General features: G+C 43.0%; 1 protein-coding gene and 1 long non-coding RNA gene across 4 annotated transcripts in view; one reads left to right on the forward strand and one right to left on the reverse strand.

The window, feature by feature from the left end:
* Positions 1-1,837: 1,837 nt before the first annotated feature.
* LOC111094617 lies at positions 1,838-5,131 on the reverse strand. Its single transcript, XR_005354987.1, has 3 exons — positions 4,901-5,131; positions 3,544-3,673; positions 1,838-2,591 (listed from the first exon to the last, which is right to left on the reverse strand). It is a non-coding gene; the product is annotated as an uncharacterized LOC111094617 (long non-coding RNA).
* Positions 5,132-5,885: 754 nt separating this feature from the next.
* The window catches only part of STK32A (serine/threonine kinase 32A), a 131,070-nt gene continuing 116,851 nt past the window's right edge, over positions 5,886-20,104 (forward strand). For 2 of the 3 annotated variants that reach the window (XM_038530544.1, XM_038530546.1), the window contains exons 1-2: positions 5,886-6,025; positions 9,801-9,948. In XM_038530544.1, the coding sequence (XP_038386472.1) occupies positions 9,843-9,948 (106 nt within the window). In that variant the 5' untranslated portion in view covers positions 5,886-6,025; positions 9,801-9,842. Of the gene's footprint in view, positions 6,026-6,328; positions 6,509-6,829; positions 6,932-9,800; positions 9,949-20,104 lie in introns of those variants that run through there. The other variant, XM_038530545.1, reaches the window with a different exon arrangement.

Consider the following 20,104-nt stretch of genomic DNA (forward strand, 5'->3'; position numbering starts at 1 on the left):
GTACTTCATTTATGTGCTCATGGAGCATCCTAACTTCTCATATCATACCCCTATCACCCTGTATTCAAATTGCCAGCTAACCTGACTGCATCTTTAGTAGGATGAGCTCCTTAAAATAAGTATCTACCTTGTTCAGTGTTGTAACCATATCCTGCAGCAGTGATCTTTCAAGAGTCAGTGCTGATGAGGGAATATTTCACACTTTTTTTGTACAAAAGAGAGATATTCATTGTAATAATAACAATAATAATATGATTATTAGGTACTCCTCTGTACTGAGCATTGCACTAAGCGCTTTCATGCATCATCTCATTTAATCATTGCAGCATTCCTTGGGAGCAGATACTACTATCATCCATATTGTACTGACTAAGAAAAAAACTCTCAGAGTCTCCATGGCTTGCCCAAGGGCATGAAGCTCTAGGTGGTGGAGTCAGGAAACAAACTCAGGTCTGTATGACACTGGTGATATTTTTCTCAACGACAATGTTCTACTCTGCCTGTTTTCTGGAAAGCAATTATATTATTCACACCTCACTGAATGTTGTGGAATAAATTAGCACATTGATGTGTATACACAGTAGGAGCCATAAATGTTCATCTCTTCTCTGATTTAATTCATACCCATTTTTCCTCTCTCTCTCTTCTTCAGTTAATTATTTTCTAGTGAGTATGTAAGAGGGGTAATTTTATATTAGATCTACCCTTTATTTTGGACACCAGAAATTAAATATTCCCGTTACATCTTAGGATGTTTTCCTCTCAATTACATTATGTCATGGTCAGAGGCTGAATGGTGAAGACGGTGTTAATATGTACTGTACACGCATCAGAACACTTGCACCTCAAGAGCAGGGATGGGTTTGTCTATCCTTGTGCCTCCCGGCATGGTGCTATCCCCACTGTAGACAAGTGACAAATACTGCAGCAACAGGTTATTAAGTAAATCATGAACTCGAGTTTACAGAATTTGTAAAGGCAGTTTATAAACCCTAAATAACATCCATCCAATAAAATTGAAAAATAAAATAGAAGGTCTTTCTAAAGATAATATCTAGAAGAATGCTTCAGGAATCTGTGGCAAACAGTAAAAGTGACTGTGCTGGCACAAGTGCAAGCCAGGTAAAACTGGACACTGACTTGAATTCAACAAATAATCGGGAACTTTCTAAATATGAGACATTGTATTTGGATCTGATTATTTTATAACTAAGAAGAATTTTCTTGTCACAAGAGAACTCATCTTTCTAGTAACAGAATAATTTGCATATCAGATCACTAGAAAATAAAGTTTTGTCTTATGTAAAGAGTACAGAGTAGCCTTCAACTCTAATGAGATCTACCTCCCTGCCTAACACATCCGAGGGCTTCCCATTGCCACAGTGTTTAAACTTTGAACTACTTTCCACAGTATATGTGGTTCTTCAGATCTTTTTCCCCAACCTCTCTCACTCCCATTATCTCCTCATGCTCCAGTCCCACTAAACTTAATGTTGCTCCCCAAGTATTATGTTTTTATATGCCTCCAATCGCCAAATCTGGACTGCCTTACTCTCTAACCAGTAACCCTCCATTCACCCTTCAAAACACAAATCAAATGTTACTGAAGCTTCTGGCACCTTCTAGCAGAACTAACTGAGTCAGCCAATGCTCTCCAATGGCTGCCATTTGGGTATCTATCAATCTCAGGCTGTAGTCATGCTTCCACCCGAACCACAAAATCCTCCTGCCCAGCCATCTTTTGTCACCTGTCTTTTTACCCTTTAAACATCCCAGTAAAGGACCATCATGTCACAGGAATGTTAATTGCTTTGAGGCATAATGCAGCTTCTTCGTATTTTCCTCCTGTACTAAGCAATGCAGAGAATGATGGGAACAGAGAAATGTTTCTTCATTTAATTGAACACTTACTATATACCAAACACCAGTTTCACACTGTATATATAATGGTGGATAAAGCAGTTGCCATTCCCACCTTCACAGAGCCTGCATTCAATGGGCAAACCATAGCAAAGAAGTTACAAAAGCAAATTAATTCTAGCTCATGGTGAGTGATGAGATGGAAAAAGCAAGAGTGCGTAGGGGAGAAGTGGGGAAGAAACAACTGGAAGTGAAGAGTTGAAGGAAGTTCTGTCTGAGATAAAGAAATATGAGCTGGTGTCTGAATGGTGAGGAGTTCATGCATGAAGAAGGCTCACTCACATGCCCTGGGATGTGGACAGGCTCAGCATGAGCTTCAAAGAGCACAAAACCAGGGTGGCTAGACTTGAGTGAGCAAAGGAAACAGCGATTCTAGATGAAGCTGGACAAACTGGCAGTGAATGGACAGTATACGGGATTGTCTGCTCAGGTAAAGAGCATCACTTTATTCTAAATGCCGTGGAACCCAGTGGACAACTTCAAGGGCAACTCTTCCTCTCTGGTTTACTTTTCCCTTCATTCTCCTCTCCACTGGGGGGCTCCAGAGATTGTCAGAAGGGTCCGGCCTGCTTTGTCTCCCAAGTAACTTCTTTGTGTGGCAGCCTCCTTAGTGTCTCCGACAGCTGACAGCTACGTTTGAGATAGGAACTCAGGCAAGAGAGGCTAAATCACTGAATAAATAAATAAAGGATTAAAACAAAGTCGGCTCTTTGAAACAGGTCTGCATTTGCTAGACCACATATGAGATGGTAACGAGAATCACTATTTTCCCACAAAACCTGTGGTATGCCCAGCCTCTACAGGACTAGATACATTAGGACTGATGAGTAGTTTATTTTAAGCAAAAGTGACTGTACCATCAGAAGAAAGATTTCTAGAACAGATCTGAGAAGCACTGGGGCAGAATCTGCTAGCTTGCTAATTAAAATGACAATCTTAAAAGTTACCAGTCTCTAAGGGCTCCCTCTTTGCTGTCTAGCACCATGGTAAGTGCATTAACCTATACATTATCTCATTTAATCCTCCACCGGTCATGGCTGATATGAATGCCCATTGCCCGCTTTACTGAAATTGGGAGACTGAGGTTCAGGGGAGCTTGTCTAATATCTCGGTGACTTGTCTAGATCTCAGAAATATTAAGGGGTGGAGATGGCTTTTGGATAAAAGACTGCCCGACTCCAAAGCCCTTTATACTAACCAGGACACTAAAATGAAGAGGCTTCCAGAGACTTCAGTTCTAGTCTCAGCCTACACTCTTGCAATGTCAGTTTTCTTGGTAATAAAATGGCTATCATTAACTCCCAGAAAGAGGTAATAATACCAGTCCAACAAATCTGTAGGGAATCTCCGTGCCATGAAGATAACTCAAGTGTTTTGTAAACTTCCACATTCCAAACAACAACATTGTATTTTCAGCTGGGTGCCTGATTTTTTTTTTTTTTTTTCCGTAAAGAGAATACCCTCTCCAGGAAATTAATTCCTTAAGATTTTTTTTTTTTTTTTCTGAATGTGGTTGCCCTCTTTCAGATCCTGACTTCAATTCCACATTAAATGTGCATTTAAAGCATCTGTTCCTCTCTCCGGTTCTTCAAAAGGTGTTGACAACATAAAGTAAGTTCCTACCTGGCTCTGCCACCAACTCACTGTGCAGCTTTGGGCAAATCCCTTCCTCAAGACTCCAAGTGCAAATGAGAGAACAGGTTCGATGAAGTTCAAGGTTATTCCAATTTTCAAAGGAGGATGGGGCCGACGCCTGAGATAAGAACAAGAAGAGAAAAGGGGCTGGGGATCCCTGGGTGGCGCAGCGGTTTGGCGCCTGCCTTTGGCCCAGGGCAGGATCCTGGAGACCTGGGATCGAATCCCACGTCGGGCTCCCAGTGCATGGAGCCTGCTTCTCCCTCTGCCTGTGTCTCTGCCTCTCTCTCTCTCTCTCTCTGTGTGTGTGTGTGTGTGTGTGTGTGTGTGACTATCATAAATAAATAAAATTTAAAAAAAAATCAAAAAAAAAAGAAAAGGGGCTGGCTCATAATAGGATACAGAGCCACTCTGAAATCTTTGTTTCATGAGTAAATTATGGGGCTCTTGACCATAAGGGGACCACTGACTTGTTCAAAAATTTCAGCAGCTATTTTAAGATGCAGCAGACACCATTCTAAGAGCTGCTACCAAAAACGGTGAACAAAGCCAATATGCTTCCGGCACTCCCTGCTACTCTACAACTAGATAGACCAAAACAGGAATCTGGAAGAGACATTTCAGCCACAGATGCATTTTGTTTGACCAACACAGTCTTTTAACATTTTCTAAACTTGCCAATGTTTTTAAATAATGGGAGATTTCACACAGAAGTTCTCGTTGCTAGCTTCTCTTTTAAAATCTGAATATTTGGCAACACTGAGCTGGCATTTCCACATGGCAGGGAAATGCTGGAGCTGCAGAGCAGCTGTCTCCATCCCACCCCCGCCTGGACCTACACACTCCGTCTCCGCGGGCTCCACAACTGCCCACCACTCCCACCACCACCCCCAGGACAGAAAGGCGCCAGGTGCCAGTTCTCTGGTGTCTTCCATGCGTGACTCGGGTTGGTGAGAAAACAATAAAAAGTTATTTCGACCATGTGGATCTTTACAAAGGGGAAGTACGGAGAGCAGCAAGGGAAAAGAACACAAGAGTTCCAGGGAGGGCCACCTGGGGGGCTCAGTGATTGAGCGTCTGTCTGCCTTTGGCTTCCATCGTGATCCCGGGGTTCCCGGGATCGAGTCCCGCATGGGGCTCCCCGCAGGGGGCCAGCTTCTCCCCCTGCCCGTGTCTCTCACGAATAAATAAATAAAATTTTTTAAGAAGAAGAAGGAGGAGGAGGAGGAGGAGGTTGCAGTGGGCTTGCCTTCATGTCTGTGCCCAGGCCCTGTCCCCACCTCCACACGCAGACGTCCAGGGTGACAAAGGTGCGTGGAACAAAACGGGGGGCTGGGAGGCGAACCTAGGTCTGGAAAAAGTTCTCTCCATTAACTGCGCGTTAAACTCCGCGAGCATCCTCGCTGCCCCTGCCTCAGTTTGCCCGGCAGCTAAACAAGGAACTCGGCGACACCCTGGACGGAAAGACCCGTCCTCGGGCTCCAGAGAGCTTCTCGGCCTCGGGGTCCCCGCTGCCCGCGTGGGTCGGACACAAAGTCTTGCCTCCCCACGCCGCGCCTGCGGGCCGCGACCGCTACCCCCGAGGCCCCGCCACGGCCTGGGCGGGGAGGGGGTCACTCGGGGCGGGGAAGGGGGTCCCTCGGGGCAGGCGGGGCCTCGGCGGGGAGGAGGTCACTCGGAGCAGGCGGGGAAGGGGGTCACTCGGGGCAGCCGGGGTCCCTCGGGGCAGGCGGGGCCTCGGTGGGGAGGGGGTCACTCGGGGCAGGCGGGGCCCCTCGGCGGGGAGGGGGTCACTCGGGGCAGGCGGGGAAGGGGGTCACTCGGGGCAGGCGGGGTCCCTCGGGGCAGGCGGGGCCTCGGTGGGGAGGGGGTCACTCGGGGCAGGCGGGGCCTCGGCGGGGAGGAGGTCACTCGGAGCAGGCGGGGAAGGGGGTCACTCGGGGCAGGCGGGGAGGGGGTCACTCGGGGCAGGCGGGGCCTCGGCGGGGAGGGGGTCACTCGGGGCAGCCGCGGCCTCTGCGGGAGGCGGCTCCGGCCCGAGCCCCGGCGCCGCGGGATCCCCGCCCTCGGCCCGGAGCCGCGCCCGCCGCGCCGTCCTCCCCGCGCCGCCCGCCCGCCCTCCCCCGGCGACGCGCCCACCCCGGGGACCATCGCTCTCCCAGGCGACTGCCCGGCGGCCTCTGGGGAGCGCGGCGGGGGACACCCGCTGCCGTTCGCTCCCGGGGCAGCGCGCTCGGCTCGGAAGCCCCGGCGGTCGCAGGTGCCGCCGCCCCGCCCCGCCCCGCGCAGCCCGCGCAGCCCGCGCAGCCCGCCCGCGCAGCCCCGCGCAGCCCCGCGCCCGCCGCCGGACAGGTGGGCGCCCCGCGTGGCGGTCCCCGCGGCTCGGGAGTCCCTCGCGAGCGCCCGGCCCGGGCGGAAGCCCCGGGGCCACCTCTCGGCGGAGACGACGGGCCACGGGGATAGGATCGAGGTGAGTGGGGGTCTGCATCCGCTTCCTTTTCAATAAACCTGCCTGCTCCTGCTCCGGGCGCCGCGGGGAAGCTAGGAAGTTAAAGGGGAAGAGAGAAGGCGAGGGCGGGCGGCCGGGAGGACCCGCCGCGACCGGGGAGGGCCGGGGTGGACCCCGCTTGCCCCTGCGGGCGCCCCCGCCCCGCCCCGCCCGCCTGCGGGCGCAGGTGCGGACCCCGCCGACTTCGGCCGTCACCTGCTGGGGGAGGTGAGCGCGCAAGGTGGTTCTGGCAGTTGCTCTTCCGCGGCTTCCGAACCAGCAAAACTGCCTCGGATGGTTGGCTTCGTCTCCACTAGGATGTTTTCCCCAAAGCTGAAGGAGTTGAACATTTTTACACAGGAAAATAAAACGTGGTGTGTTCACTCCGTGGACTGCTACGCGGCGCTTAACAAGCAGACGTCGGAGCTTCAGAGAGCAGGGTGCCTGGCTCGCAGACTTGTAACCGTAAATGATCCCAAGAAGGGTGCCTGCCCAGTGTCCCTACTCATCCCTGTCATTTGGGTGGCTTAATTTAAAACACACGTCGTGGTGTAAAATCATAGAAAGGGGACTGTAACACATATACTAGACTCATGATTGTGTCTTGTCTCTGGGAACTATGAAAGGGGAATGAATTGGGCCTGAGGGTTCACAGGGAAATAATGTTAACCTGTAATGCTTAATATAGAAAGATGAGGAAGCGAGGTGGGTGAGATGTAAACAGTGCAACAGAGTGGTGTTTTTCATGACATTTTCTTTCTTGCCATCTTTCTATGTGTTTCTCAGTTTAAGAAGTTCTGTGTTTCAAATGCCGACTACGTTCTATGCACAAGCTGTGGCAATGAACCTGAGCAGTTCCTCAGAGGGGCAACTTTCTCACATGACAGCGTAGGTTCTTCAGTTCCTAAAGACGATGCCTCTTTACCTAGGTGGCCTTAGCTGCTTAGAAAAGCTCACCTGAAAAAAAAAAAAAAAAGAAAGAAAAAGAAAAAGAAAAGCTCACCTGTGGACAGCCCCCAAAAGTGTAGGCCAGAGGTCAAACGCTGGCATGAGAGAATGAGTCTGCTGTGAATAATCTGATAACTGGCCAGGTCAGAGTAGAAGCTAAATATTTTTTGGTGTTCTTATATGGCACATTTCTTTTTCCCTTAGATTTTCTACGTTTAGGATATTCGTTTGCATGCGTAGTCACTGCCCTCTAGACATCTTAAGATGATGCTCCTGTAACCCTGCAGACTTTAGTGCCAGGAGGTCAGGGTGGCTTGGGGTTTGGCAGAGGAGAGTCTTATAGCTCATCTGGGCCCTATGCAGCAGAATGGGAAAGATATGTCTCCATTTTCCTGCCAGAGATGGTTTCTTCTGCATAGGAGGGAGACTTACCTAAGTTGGTTATCCTCTTGGGGAGAAAGAGGGAAAGACTGTTCTAAACAAGAAAGGGTGTCTTAGGTCCAATGGAGAAGCCATCACATCCACCTCCCCCCCTTCCACAAACAGACACAAAAGTGGTTTCCTATTGACATCTTTTCTTCCTGCTAAAAATCGCTGGATCTTTGGTGAACAAAATCATCTGCACATCAAGATGGAACTCTGAAATGTGGCAAACTGTTATATTTCTCTTTTCTTTCTCTGTCTTGACAACTTGCAAGGTCAATGCTTGGTACATCTTATGCTACAGGAACACAGGCTACTTGAGAAGAGCCTGAGGAGTGAAGAAAAATATAAGAATGACAGGATTAGGGCGTGGTGTGAAAATTATGTGTCCTGGGGGTTTTATGCACAAAATAAAAGAGAATGTGATCCCAGTCTATGGTGTTAAAAATCTCAACTCGTTAAAATCAATGTTCTCTTTAGGACCAATCTTCTCTAATGTGATCTGTGGTTCTGCCTTCCCAGTATTCCCCACTTATTCTCAGCTCTCAATGGAATATAAAACAGAGAGCACCTCATTCGCTTCTCCTTGGCCCCTATTGAAACACTGAGGGCATCCCACTTGCTTCTTCCTCACCCCCTTTTGTACTAAAATTAAAGGCTGTTTGTTTTTGGAGCCTGCATATAGAGTTGAGGGCTTTCTGTCTTCCTGATGTCAATAGTCCCCTTGGGCTTGCTCCAGCCACCTGTTACCACCTGCCTCCCCCCACCATTTAATTGGTTGCTTCCTAATTGCTGACTCTTTCTTTGCTCTCCATTTAATGATTCTTTTTAAAGTCCATAAGGCACTTTGCCAGCAGTTGGCTTTTAGTATGAAAAGTAGCATTTCCTTAATGAGTCTGCCTTCCAAATGAAGGCTTTACTTACATTTTCCTAATGGAAAAATGAGCTTTTCTTCTAGACTTGCCTAGGAGCTTCTCAAGTTCTTTTTTAATAACTCATCCTTCCCCCAGGTTTGCTTGGGACACTTTCTTCAATTCTATCTCTAAACTGTAAAAAGTGTAAAAACTCCAAGAGGAAATCCATGAACAGATGTTCAAAATAATATGTAAGGCAATACAGACACTATTAAAATTAGTGTTCTATTCTTTGCAATTTATGTGCCAGGCATTGTGTTAATTGCCTTGTAGACATTATCCCATTAACTATATCCCTCGAGCCACATTTGTCCCATGCTTGAGATCTGCATAGGCCATATAGCTGAAGTGAATTTTTAAATACTGCTTTGTATAAAATCTGAATCTTTACCACACACACACACACACACACACACACACACACCCTTTTTTTTTTTTTAAATCAAATTTGAAGATCTGGCCCCTGGTCCCATAGTGACAAACTTCTAGATCTGAGAGTAATGACTTCTTTTAGATGGAGCCTGGGTTCTCCAGGTCACCAGGATCTCCACGAGGCACTGATGGCCAGTGCACTGGTCCAGTGCACTCGCCTGCATTTCTGCCTGGCTCTTGTAGGCATGTGAGCTTGTGATTCTTGAGGAAGGCACTATTGTTTCTTCCATTTTAGACACAACGGGTCAAGTAACTGGCCCAAAGCCATTATTAGTGTCAGTTTTAAAACCAGAACTCTGGATGCTGCCTCTCCTTACCAATTTCAGGGAAAGTATTTAAAATGAACAAAGCCATAAATGTACTTTTTTTTTTTTTTCAGGGGGTTTTTAGCTCTTACTTACATCCTTTAATTTGAGCTTCAGAGTGGCCAAAAATCATGAAACACTTACACTGTGAAAATACTTTTATGTATTGAACTCAAATCACATTTAATTTGCCTTTGAAGAGAGGACCATCATCATTTTCAAGTTCAGGGGAAGGGGAAAAAAAGAAACATGTTCAGTGAAATTTAGCAGTTTGCTGGTGTGGTAAAGCCAAACTCAGAGCTTGTTCTTTTTACATTGTAGTACCTTCCAGAGTAGGAGGAAGGAGGTGGGAAATGTATTTTTATGACCAAAAAGGAATAAAGTTGTCAAACATCAAAAAAAAATTTTAAACAAATACATTTTCTCAAAAATACAGAGTCGCAGTAAAGTATTACTTTTATTATATACGTGTTAAAATGTGGTTCACCACATTTTAAACTTGTTTTCATATTTAGAGAAATATTTTACTCTCTTCCTTCTTCCTAAGTCCAGGACCACTCCCAACAAGGCCATGTGGTGGTTCTCCCAGATGCCCAATGTTATTTATGAAGTTTTCATTTTCAATCACAAAAAATTCTGCTCTCAGAGTACAGATTAGGTTAATATTGCAGCCACAGTTCTGTGCTCCGAGTTCCTGACCGTATTGTAAGGATACCACTTCTTTTTCTCTCCCAGCTATCGACCTAAGGCTTCCAGATCTCTTTTGAGTGAAAATGAATGTTTCTGCCAGGATACTGTAACCGGAGGATCCGGGTCTGGGCAGACTTGACCATGGGAGCCAACACCTCAAGCAAACCACCTGTGTTTGATGAAAATGAGGATGGTAAGAAATATGTGATAACTGGAAGTAAAATACAAAATTTTGCAGAATTCAAATATAAATACCTTGTTTCATAAGTAAATCGCAGTCAAGACTTAAAAAAGAAAACTGCAAGAGTAAGCCTGAGGATCTCATATGCTTATATGGATTTTACCTTGCACCTTCCAGGGGACTTTGGGCAGTTTTCTTAATTAGGACTATACCAATACCCTTTGTCAAAGGGAGCTGTGGTCAGGCACCTGGTGGATAGACCTTGAAACTAAATGATTTGTTGTTCTCTGTGCTGTCTCCCTGACAGCTGGAGTTACCCGCGTTGCTAGTTGTTATAGAAGATTTTTTCTATTACCAAATTACATCTGAAAAATAATCAATACTCATTATGTTATGGTGTGGAATCATGCAAGTAGGTGCCTTCTGAGCTTCTAACTGACATGCATCAGGGTCCTAGACAAGTTTCACAATGCTAGGTCATAGGAAAATGAATTAGTGTTATTGGAGGAAAGGGAAACTTTCAAGGTCAGGCTCAGCAAGAAAAGAATGAAAAGCAAGAGTTTTCCCGATTCTCCTGCCATCCCACAGTGAGGCTTGCCAGAAGAGGGCCTGTGCCACCCCATAGCAACCGTCCTTCCTAGAGTGGAAGCCAGAGCAGCCTTGTTGGTATATATGTGGGGCCAGCTACTTATAGGTTGACGGGAAAAAGGCAGTCCCGTGCAGCTAATAAGTTGTCCAGGCCTCTCAGAGGGAGAGAGTCCTGCTAATTAGACCACGAAGGAAAAGAACAATGAACTGAAATTCAGGAGTTCTAAGCCCTGGTCCTATTCCAAGCTACCTGTGGGGCTCAAGAAGTTTATGCACCCACTTGATCTTCAATTTCCTCATCAGTTAAATGAGGGGATAGGGTCATCCTCAAAGGTTGTTTTCAACTCAAAAAGTTTAGTTTTGCAAAAGCCACTTTGCAAAACTTATGAGGCAGCATGGAAATCAGCAAGTAAAGCTTACTATGTCAGAAAGCAAATTTGTTTATTGCAACAGAAACCGCAAATAAGCCACTAAGGGTGGCTTAACAAGATGCACAGGTTTTACTTTCTCGTGTAACAAAATAGGCAGAGTAATGCAGGAAATGTGTGGCTCCAGAGGGCTCGGAACTCCGGCTCCCACAAGCCTGCTTCTGCCCTTCTCTTCCTTTCACTAGAGTCACTGTCCCCCCCCTGCCTCGGGATGCTCCCCGCTGCATCCACCCTGCACCCACAGGGGAGGGGTAGAGTAGGGAGGTGGAGCCCACTGCCTTGAAGCATATGAAGCATATGAAATGGCTGTTGCTCATCACTCCAGAGTACACACTCATGCTTGGTTACAAGGGAAACTGGGAAATTGAGTTTGTTTTCTTATGTGGCCGTGAACCGTCTAAAAAGAAATTCTGTTTGGTTACAAGAGAAGGGGAGAACTAGCTGTTTGCCATGGTCAGGGGCAACCAGAAGCTTACCACCATCTCAGTTTTTGGTTCTTTGGGTAGACCCCCCGTTTTTTTTTCTTTAAAGATTTTATTTATTTATTCATGAGAGACACAGCAAGAGGCAGAGACACAGGCAGAGGGAGAAGGCTCCCTGCAGGGAGCCTGATGCAGAACTCGATCCCAGGACCTGGGATCCCCTGAGCCACCAAAATGCCCTGGATGGACCCTTTTTAACACAAATATTTGCTCACAATGCCCTGCTCTCATTCTCTATCAATTCAAAGGTGCATTATTATTACTTGTACATAGTATCTCATGGGAACTCTGAATTACACGTTGAGAAAATAGTCTTAGTAAACTTCTTCCCACCCTTATTTCAGTTGCTTTGCTTCACTTTATCCAACAGTAAAGGCAAAGATCTAAAGACCAGTGATGTTACATGATTTTTCCATCTCTCAAATGAAAAGACAAGTGGGCTTGTGTTTCATGTGTTTGGTTCTCTGTGCTCCCTGGGATTCAGAGCTAATGTTGTGCATAAGGCCCCAGAGAAGAGAGCAGAAAAGAGAGGCCAGATTCATGTTCATAACTTGGGAGAGATATGTGTCACTTTAAGGTATTAGGATAGTGTGATAATGAGAAAAAAACAGAGCTATCTAAATTTTCTTTAGTTCAGCCAGCCTTTCTTCTCATGGGGTGCACAAGAAATCTAGAGACCCAAAGGACTGAGGCAAAAGGGAAATAAGGTACCATTTATGAGTACCTTTGGGGGACTCTAGAGTAACTAAATTCAGGTAAAGTTAGGCCTGAGGAGCCAGCAGGTCCTTTTTTCTTTTCTTTTCTTTTAATAAGATTTATTTGTTTGTTTGAGAGAGAGAGAGAGAGAAAACACACATGATTGGGGGTGGGGCAGAGAGAGAATCTCAAACAGACTGTGCGCTGAACATGGAGCCCCATGCGGGGATCGTTCACATGACCCTGAGATCATAACTTGATCCAAAATCAAAAGTCAGACACCCATCCATCTGAGCCAACCAGATGCCCTGCAGATCCTTTGTAACCCCTGGTAGGTCACCACCTTTTAGTTGTCCAGCCTGTAGCCTGCTGAGATCAGCCTACCACAGCACCCATAAAGAGAATGTCTACACAAAGAGATGCAAGGCAGAAAGAAAAAGGCAAATCTACCTACTACGAGCCTGTCACTCTGCTAGATAGGATGAAAAAAGCGCAGGGAAAGATTGGCCCTGGCCCTGTGGAGCTCATGTTCTGATGGGGGAAGGCAAACAATGAACAAGTAAACAAACACATAAACCAGACAACTTGAGACAGTGTTAAAGTGCCCCCAAGGAAATGACTCCATGATCTTATGGAGAGGGATAGGGTGATGGTAGAGAGACCACCTGAGAGAGAGTGTGGTCAGGGGGGGGCCTTTCTGAGGAGGTGACATCTGAGGTGAAGCCTGAAAGGTAAAAAGAAGCCACTCATGTAATGACTTGAGAAGAACAGTTCAAGCACAGGGAACCCAAATCCAATGTCCAAATAATGACAAAACAGAAATGAATAATTGACTGTTTCTTAACATTCTCATGGATTGGAGTTTATAATTTATAAAAAGGGACCATATTTAATTACCATATTCACTTGTTTGTTTATAAGATCACTGAGTTTTGGGAGAGAGAGTATGACATTCTGAGCAATTACATTTTTTTTAATCAGTAAATCCTATAAAGTTGATATAACTCCTTTCATAGCTCTAGATTGATCACAAGGTATAATTTTATTTGACTGCTTATAAAGCTTCCGACCAAGAAACAAAAACAACAAAAAGCACTGACTAATCAAAGAACATTAATGCCTACATCATTTTCTATCTCATTTTTATTTAAATAATCACACTGGGCCAGAATCTAGGACACTTAAGTGAGCCAATTTCATTATTTTAAAAATATTGCTGAAAAGAATCCCAATATATGATGAAAAAATGTTTAATATTTCCTTCAAAGTGTTTGCTATTCCCAGTATATAGATTGGAGAAGGAAATCTGAACCAATTTTCGCAAGTAATATTTCAAGATTTCTTCTAGAAAAGTGTCTAATTTACTTCAAAGGTAATTAAGGAATAAGATGTTACCAGACATCCAGTAAAATAAGCTGTTCGTGGTGGAATTCACCAATACTTTGTATTTCGTGTTGTTCCATCTGATAGTGATCTTGAAAGGACCATTCTATTAGCTATCTATGGTGATCTTTGTATAATGAGACCAAAGTAAAAAAGATTTATAGTCCTATTGAGTAGAATAAGATCTACTTATCTGATTACTATTACCTTTTACAAAGTAGATCTTGAATTATACAATTTTTGTTTTGCTTTGTGGCCTACCTTTTATATTTTAGTTAGGACCTAAGTCCTAACTACTTTTTTTGTTTTGATAAAATATGCATAATAAAATGTACCATTTTAATCATTTTAAGTGTACGTACATACAGTTCAGTGGCATGAAGTATATTCACATTTTGGGCAACGATTACCCTCATGTATCTCTAGAATTTTCTCATCTTCCCAAACTGAAATCTGGTACCCATTACACAGTAACTCCCCTTTCCCTCTTCCCTGACCCCCTACCAACCCAGTCCTTGGCAAAAATCTTTCTACTTTATGATTCTATGAATCTGACTATTCCAGGTACCTTAATAAGTGGGATCATGTAACATTTGTCCTTTTGTGTCTGGCTTATTTCATTTAGCATAATGTTTCCAAGGTTTATCCATATCATAGCATTTATCAGAATTCCATTCCTTTTTAAGGTTGAATAATATTCCATTACAAGTATATATCACATTTTGTTTATTCTTTTTTATCAGTGGACATTCGGTTGTTTCTACCTTCGACTATTGTAAATAACACTGCTATAAACATAAGTGTACAAATATCTGTTCAACTCCCTGTTCTCCATTCTTTCAGGTATATACTTAAATGTAAAATTACTGGATCATATGGTAATTCTTTAATTTTTTAAGGAAACATTACACTGTCTTCCACCTAATTAGGGAAGACGGTTTTGTGTTTCATAACGGAAGACTACTTAGCATAGTGGATAAAACCATGGGCTCTGCTAGTAGACACACTATACACAGGTTTAAATCTCAGCAGCACCACAGACTAGCGATCTAGGTGTTTCTACAAGAAAAGTAAATCAAAGGAGACATGTTCTGATCGCCCATCATCAAACACGAGAGTCAACTTGACTAATTATAAAGTGTTTTGAGGGAACTTGAAATGCACCATGGAAGAAAAAGTTCCCAAACCTAAGTATTTACTAGTGAATCAATGTGGAAAAACAAAACAAAACAGAATGAAAACAAAAAACAAAAAAAAACAAAAAACACCCAACTTTCTATTCTGCAAGTTACTAAACCTCTGTAAAGCCTCAGTTTTTTCCTATATAAAATGCAAACGATAATCAGGCATCCTTCCTTGGGTCATTGTGAGGTTACAGTAAAAACAAGACAAGTAAAACAGTGAGGTGTCTCAAATAAGGTAATTGCCCAATTAATGCTAGTTACACTATTATTTACTAGGAAAGTCACTTAGCATGAACTTTGCTGTACTTCAACCTCGAAAGACACAAAATTGATTAGATGCAGCTCTTGTAGATGCCATAGTTAGTTAATATGACCTATTCACAATTCTGTCAATGAAATTGAACTGACAGGATGGCAGATTGTATGGATTCTGTGAAAACCTATATAAAAGTCCTTTAAAAAGAAGCCAAGTTAATGATTTCACAAAAACATAATTTCATCTGGTTTCTTCTTTCATCCTTCCCCTGGGGTGACTGTGTTTTCATTTCAGGCAAAATCAAAAACCCAGTAGGCTGAAAAATCAATAAACTGTACTTTTTCTGATTTAAGCCCAAAGCTGACTATTTAAGTAAACCCGTTTGATCAACAGACACAGTGACAAATGCGCTCCCCCATACCCAACTACCATATAGATACTCTGAGAAATAATTAAGGATATGAAAAGACATTGTAAGTTTTCTGAAAGTAAAGAATAAGCTTGTTAAATGATATTTTTTAATGATTGTAACTTTTTCTTTAAATCTGCTTTATTTCCTCTGAACAAAGTGTTTTTGTTTTGTTTTGCTTGGTCTTTTTTTTTTTTTTTTTGGCTTGTTTTATTAAAAAAAAAATCAACATTTGAAAAGCCTGCTCATTGAGGTTTTCAAGGTGATTTAGAAAAGAAAAACTCAAAAAAAAAAAAAAAAGAAAAGAAAAACTCTTGAATATCAGAAGGTAGACTTGTTTGTAATTCAGGGTCTAGGCAACAGGAGAGGGTCGTGCAATCATTGTAAGTAATATGTGTTTCTAAGCATACACATAGAATGTAGAGGTGATAAAATTGGTTTAGTCAAACCCAGGGACAATTTTCTTCTGGAGTGTTAAAGCTAAGAAAAATTGGCTTTAGGTTAAAAGCTGCTGAAAAAGTTCATCAATGCCCTGAGTTTGCAGAGAGAGCCAAATTATTGCATTATTCTTTGGAGTTGCTGAAAACTTACTGTTCTACTTTCATTTGGCAACACTTGTGTCCTAGGCTCTGTGACTGGTTCCAGTTTTCCTACATCTTTGGTGGCAGAGGCAATGGGTCCTTCAAAATGTTGGGCCAAAAAAATTGACCACAGATTTGCAATGCAAAAGAAATGGGAAGTTACTGAATTGATTCCAAGAAGGAAGGACTTTGAAAATCTCCTCTGTTATTTTAATGTCTACGCACTGCATTTTGTACCCACTTGGAGAGGCAAATGAATTTCAGACTTTCCCCCCTCAAATGTGAATCAGGTTGTCTCATATCATTTAGTATTTTGGATTAAAATTATTGGGAAGGGGATCCCTGAGTGGCGCAGTGGTTTGGCACCTGCCTTTGGCCCAGGGCGCGATCCTGGAGACCTGGGATCGAATCCCACATTGGGCTCCCAGTGCATGGAACCTGCTTCTCCCTCTGCCTGTGTCTCTGCCCCTCTCTCTCTCTCTCTCTCTGTGACTATCATAAATAAATAAATTGAAAAAAAAATTAAAAATAAATAAATAAATAAAATGATTGGGAAGGTAGAAGGAAAATTTCTCTAGTGAGAATTGGCTTCTTAAAAAATTAAGGCACCTTGGACGGTCTAACATTGAGTTAACACATTTGTCATAAATAACCTTAGCTCTGCCAGTTTATAAGAACAGGCACTTATGAGGGCTTTATTTCAGACAGCCAAGAAAACAGACCGAAAGGCAGAGCTAGTGATTTTGATTTGCTGGTTTCCTGAGCAGTGAGTTACGAATACATGTTTAGGAGAATCCATTCATGCTAATGTAATAAAGCTACATCCTGCCTTCATAGATTTACAGTGCTTACTAGCATGTTAAAGACTCTGAAAAGTCCTACAATATTGAAATCTCAGGATTCTGATTTTTCTGACTTACTTCAAAATGAAATCGTTTCTGTAGGAAATCTTTTAATATATTGTACCACATAATATTCTGGAGATCTCAGCTTGGGAAAGGAAAAGTCGTGATTGCATCTCTTCTTTCTCTGTTGGAAAAATGGTTTGTTCCCATGGATGTTTTTTCCCCTCTAGTTTCATGGCAGCAGATTATGACATGTCAAATCTCTACTGCTAAAGAGTGGTTATATTCTGTAAGGTTTTCTCACCATGAGTTCTTCTTGGAGCACAATTCATGTTTACTCAGGTTAATGAGTTAAACACTAGGTATCTCTATTTAATTCTGAAATATTGATGTTACTGGTCCAAGTAGGAATTAGATTTATTTATTTATTTTAAAGATTTTATTTATTTATTCATAGAGACAGAGAGAGAGAGAGAGGCAGAGACACAGGCAGAGGTTGAAGCAGGCATCATACAGAGAGCCTGACGTGGGACTTGATCCAGGGTCTCCAGGATCACGCCCTGGGCTAAAGGCGGCGCTAAACCGCTGCGCCACCGGGCTGCCCCAGGAATTAGATTTTAGAGACCGTTTATTTCTTCTTTATTGCTTTTTTAAACAAAGAACATTTTAGTTCTTTCCTAATTTATGAAGAAATTGTGGTGAGTTGTTTAGTATCAAATAACATTCAAGGTCTACTAATTTCTCATTTTGTCCAAAGCTATAGATATTTTTCAGTTTTCATCTTGAAACTACCTAGGTTGAAAAATAGATCTGTAAGCTGGTTTCAGTGTTCAGACCATGAGATTGGTACTCCAAGCCTACTGTCTGCAATGAGAAGGGCAGGGAAGGAGGATCCAGCTCAATGACATTAATTCAGGTTGTATGCATTATACAAGGGCTCCAACTACGCATTGCTATGTGACCCGTCATGGAAATTTCATTTGGAAACAGACACAAAAAGCCAATGATGGAATAATATTCTTGTTAAATTGGGACAGCGAGCCCTGTTTCTATGGTGAAAAACTGAAAAACATATGGTTATAGATTTTGAATTCAATAGACCAGCACTTGCTTTATTTTTTTTCTCTTAAACTATCTCTTCTTCCCTTTCTGGAGTCATTTGTCCAGTAAAATAAGTCATGTTAACCTTGCTTTATACTCGAGTAGCCTGTATTTTTTATTTCTGATTATTACTTCACATAGAGGTTGGCATACTTTTTGTGTGATGGGCCAAATAGTAAGTATCTTATGGTTTGCAGTTCAGTCTCTGCCACAACTACTCAACTCTGCCTTCATAGCATGGAAGTAGCCACAGATAATGAGAAAACAAATGAAGGTGGCTCTCTTCCAGTAACATTTCCTTTATGGGCACTGTAATTTGAATTTCACATCATTTTCACTTGTCACAAAATATTCTTTTTATTGTTTTTTAAGCATATTAAAAATACAAAAGCCATTCTTAGCTTACAAGCCATGTAAAAATAGATGGTGGGATGGATTTGGCCTGCGGGGCATATTGTGCTAAGCCTCAATCCACAGCATCCTGCAGACATTGCTTCACATATTCGGGGACCCCTCTGATACCCATCCATAGCCCTCTAGGCCTTAAACTGAGAGGCCAGGCAGGGAGACTGGTATCTGTTCTCCATAGAGGCTTAAAGTCACTCTTTACCGACTCTCTTTTGGTTGATCAGTGTGAGCCAATGGAAGGATTTGGGCCAAAAAAATCTACTGTTTTAATGGATAAAATGTATTATATTTGTATATCATTTAACTGTCATACAGATTGGGTTCAAATAAATGGGTAACAGCCTGTGATTCATCTGAATTGTCATGAGGCAGAATTTATTTCCTAGTGGGGGCATTTATTCAACAGAAGGGGCATCAAGCAATTGGAGGTATTGATCACCCCTGTTCTACCCCCACTGTTCTACTTTCTGATTTATTCTAAGGAAATAGCCAGTATATTTTTGACTTCTGAATTGGGGTTCAGGCAGCAGGAAAAGAAGCTGTTGGTGACCATTGCTTGATCTTGGCACCAGGAATGGGTGTCAGTAAATCCCAGACGCCCTGGGGCACAGAGTTTCATAAAAAGGAAGTGCTGACTATGCAAACAGATGCCATCAATTGGCCTCAGAGGCTGCTTCTCTGGAGAAGGTCCAAATACATCCTTAAAGGACTTGCCAGGCTCTACATGTATTAGTGGCCACCATTTGCTGCCAACCATTTGGAATGATTAAAGGTTAGTGAGCCAGCCAAATAATTTTTCTTCAGGGGATCAAGTGATATGCTCTAGAGCTGACCTTCAACTTTAGCTAGTATCATGGTGTCAGTTATAGGGTAAACCAGTGCTTCCCAGACACCCTCTGTGGACAAATGCCAACCTATGGCTGGCAACGCTGTCCTTTGTCTGTGGTGAAAGGAGAAAAATGAAGGCAATCCAATAAGCTTCTCAAAAAGCTAATACTACTAAAAATTTCAGTCTTAAGATTGCATGCTTTTTTGTGTATATGTGTGTTTAGTATTTAAGGATTGTGGAAATAGATATATTTTCATAGAGAGAACTTGGTGAAGTGACTTGCCTCTCTGATCCCCAGTTTTCTTGTCTGTAAATGGGGGCTAATAATTATATCTGCTTCATACAATTTTTGTGGGAATAGAAAATGATTATTCAGGGGTGCCTGGATGGCTAGGTCAGTTGAGCATCTAACTCCTGGTTTTGGCTCAGGTTGTGATCTCAGAGTCATGAGATTAAGCCTGGTGTCAGGCTCCACACTCAGTGGAGAATCTGCTTGGGATTCTCTCTCCCTCTCCCTCTGCCCCTCTCCCCCTGGCTCATGCTCACTCTCACTCCTCCTCCCCTCAAACCAATCAATCAATCAATCTTTTTTTAAAAAGTGATTATCCATAAAAAGTATATACCATAGGGCCTGGCACATAGTAATTGCTCAATAAATGTTAGTAAAGCATTATCACATTATCATAATCACCTTAATTTTTAATGCTCTTACACCATGGCAAGTAAAAAAACAAAAGCTACCCAGTGCTGGTTTTCCTTTTCTCCTCTAGCCCTTTTTTAGGGCAATGGAATTTTCTGATCTGTAAAACTCAAATGTATAATTGTAATTTTCATTGGGTTCTATGTAGATAACTTACTTAAGTGGCTGAGATAAAAAAAAAAAAAACTGACCTATATCCATCAGGACAATGCTACTTAAGTGAAGGATGGTGCCTGGGCTAGCAGTGTGGGAAGGGAGATGGGAAGCTGAGAATTTAT

This window comes from Canis lupus, chromosome 2, assembly GCF_011100685.1.
Source record: "Canis lupus familiaris isolate Mischka breed German Shepherd chromosome 2, alternate assembly UU_Cfam_GSD_1.0, whole genome shotgun sequence".
Classification (NCBI taxonomy): domain Eukaryota; kingdom Metazoa; phylum Chordata; class Mammalia; order Carnivora; family Canidae; genus Canis; species Canis lupus.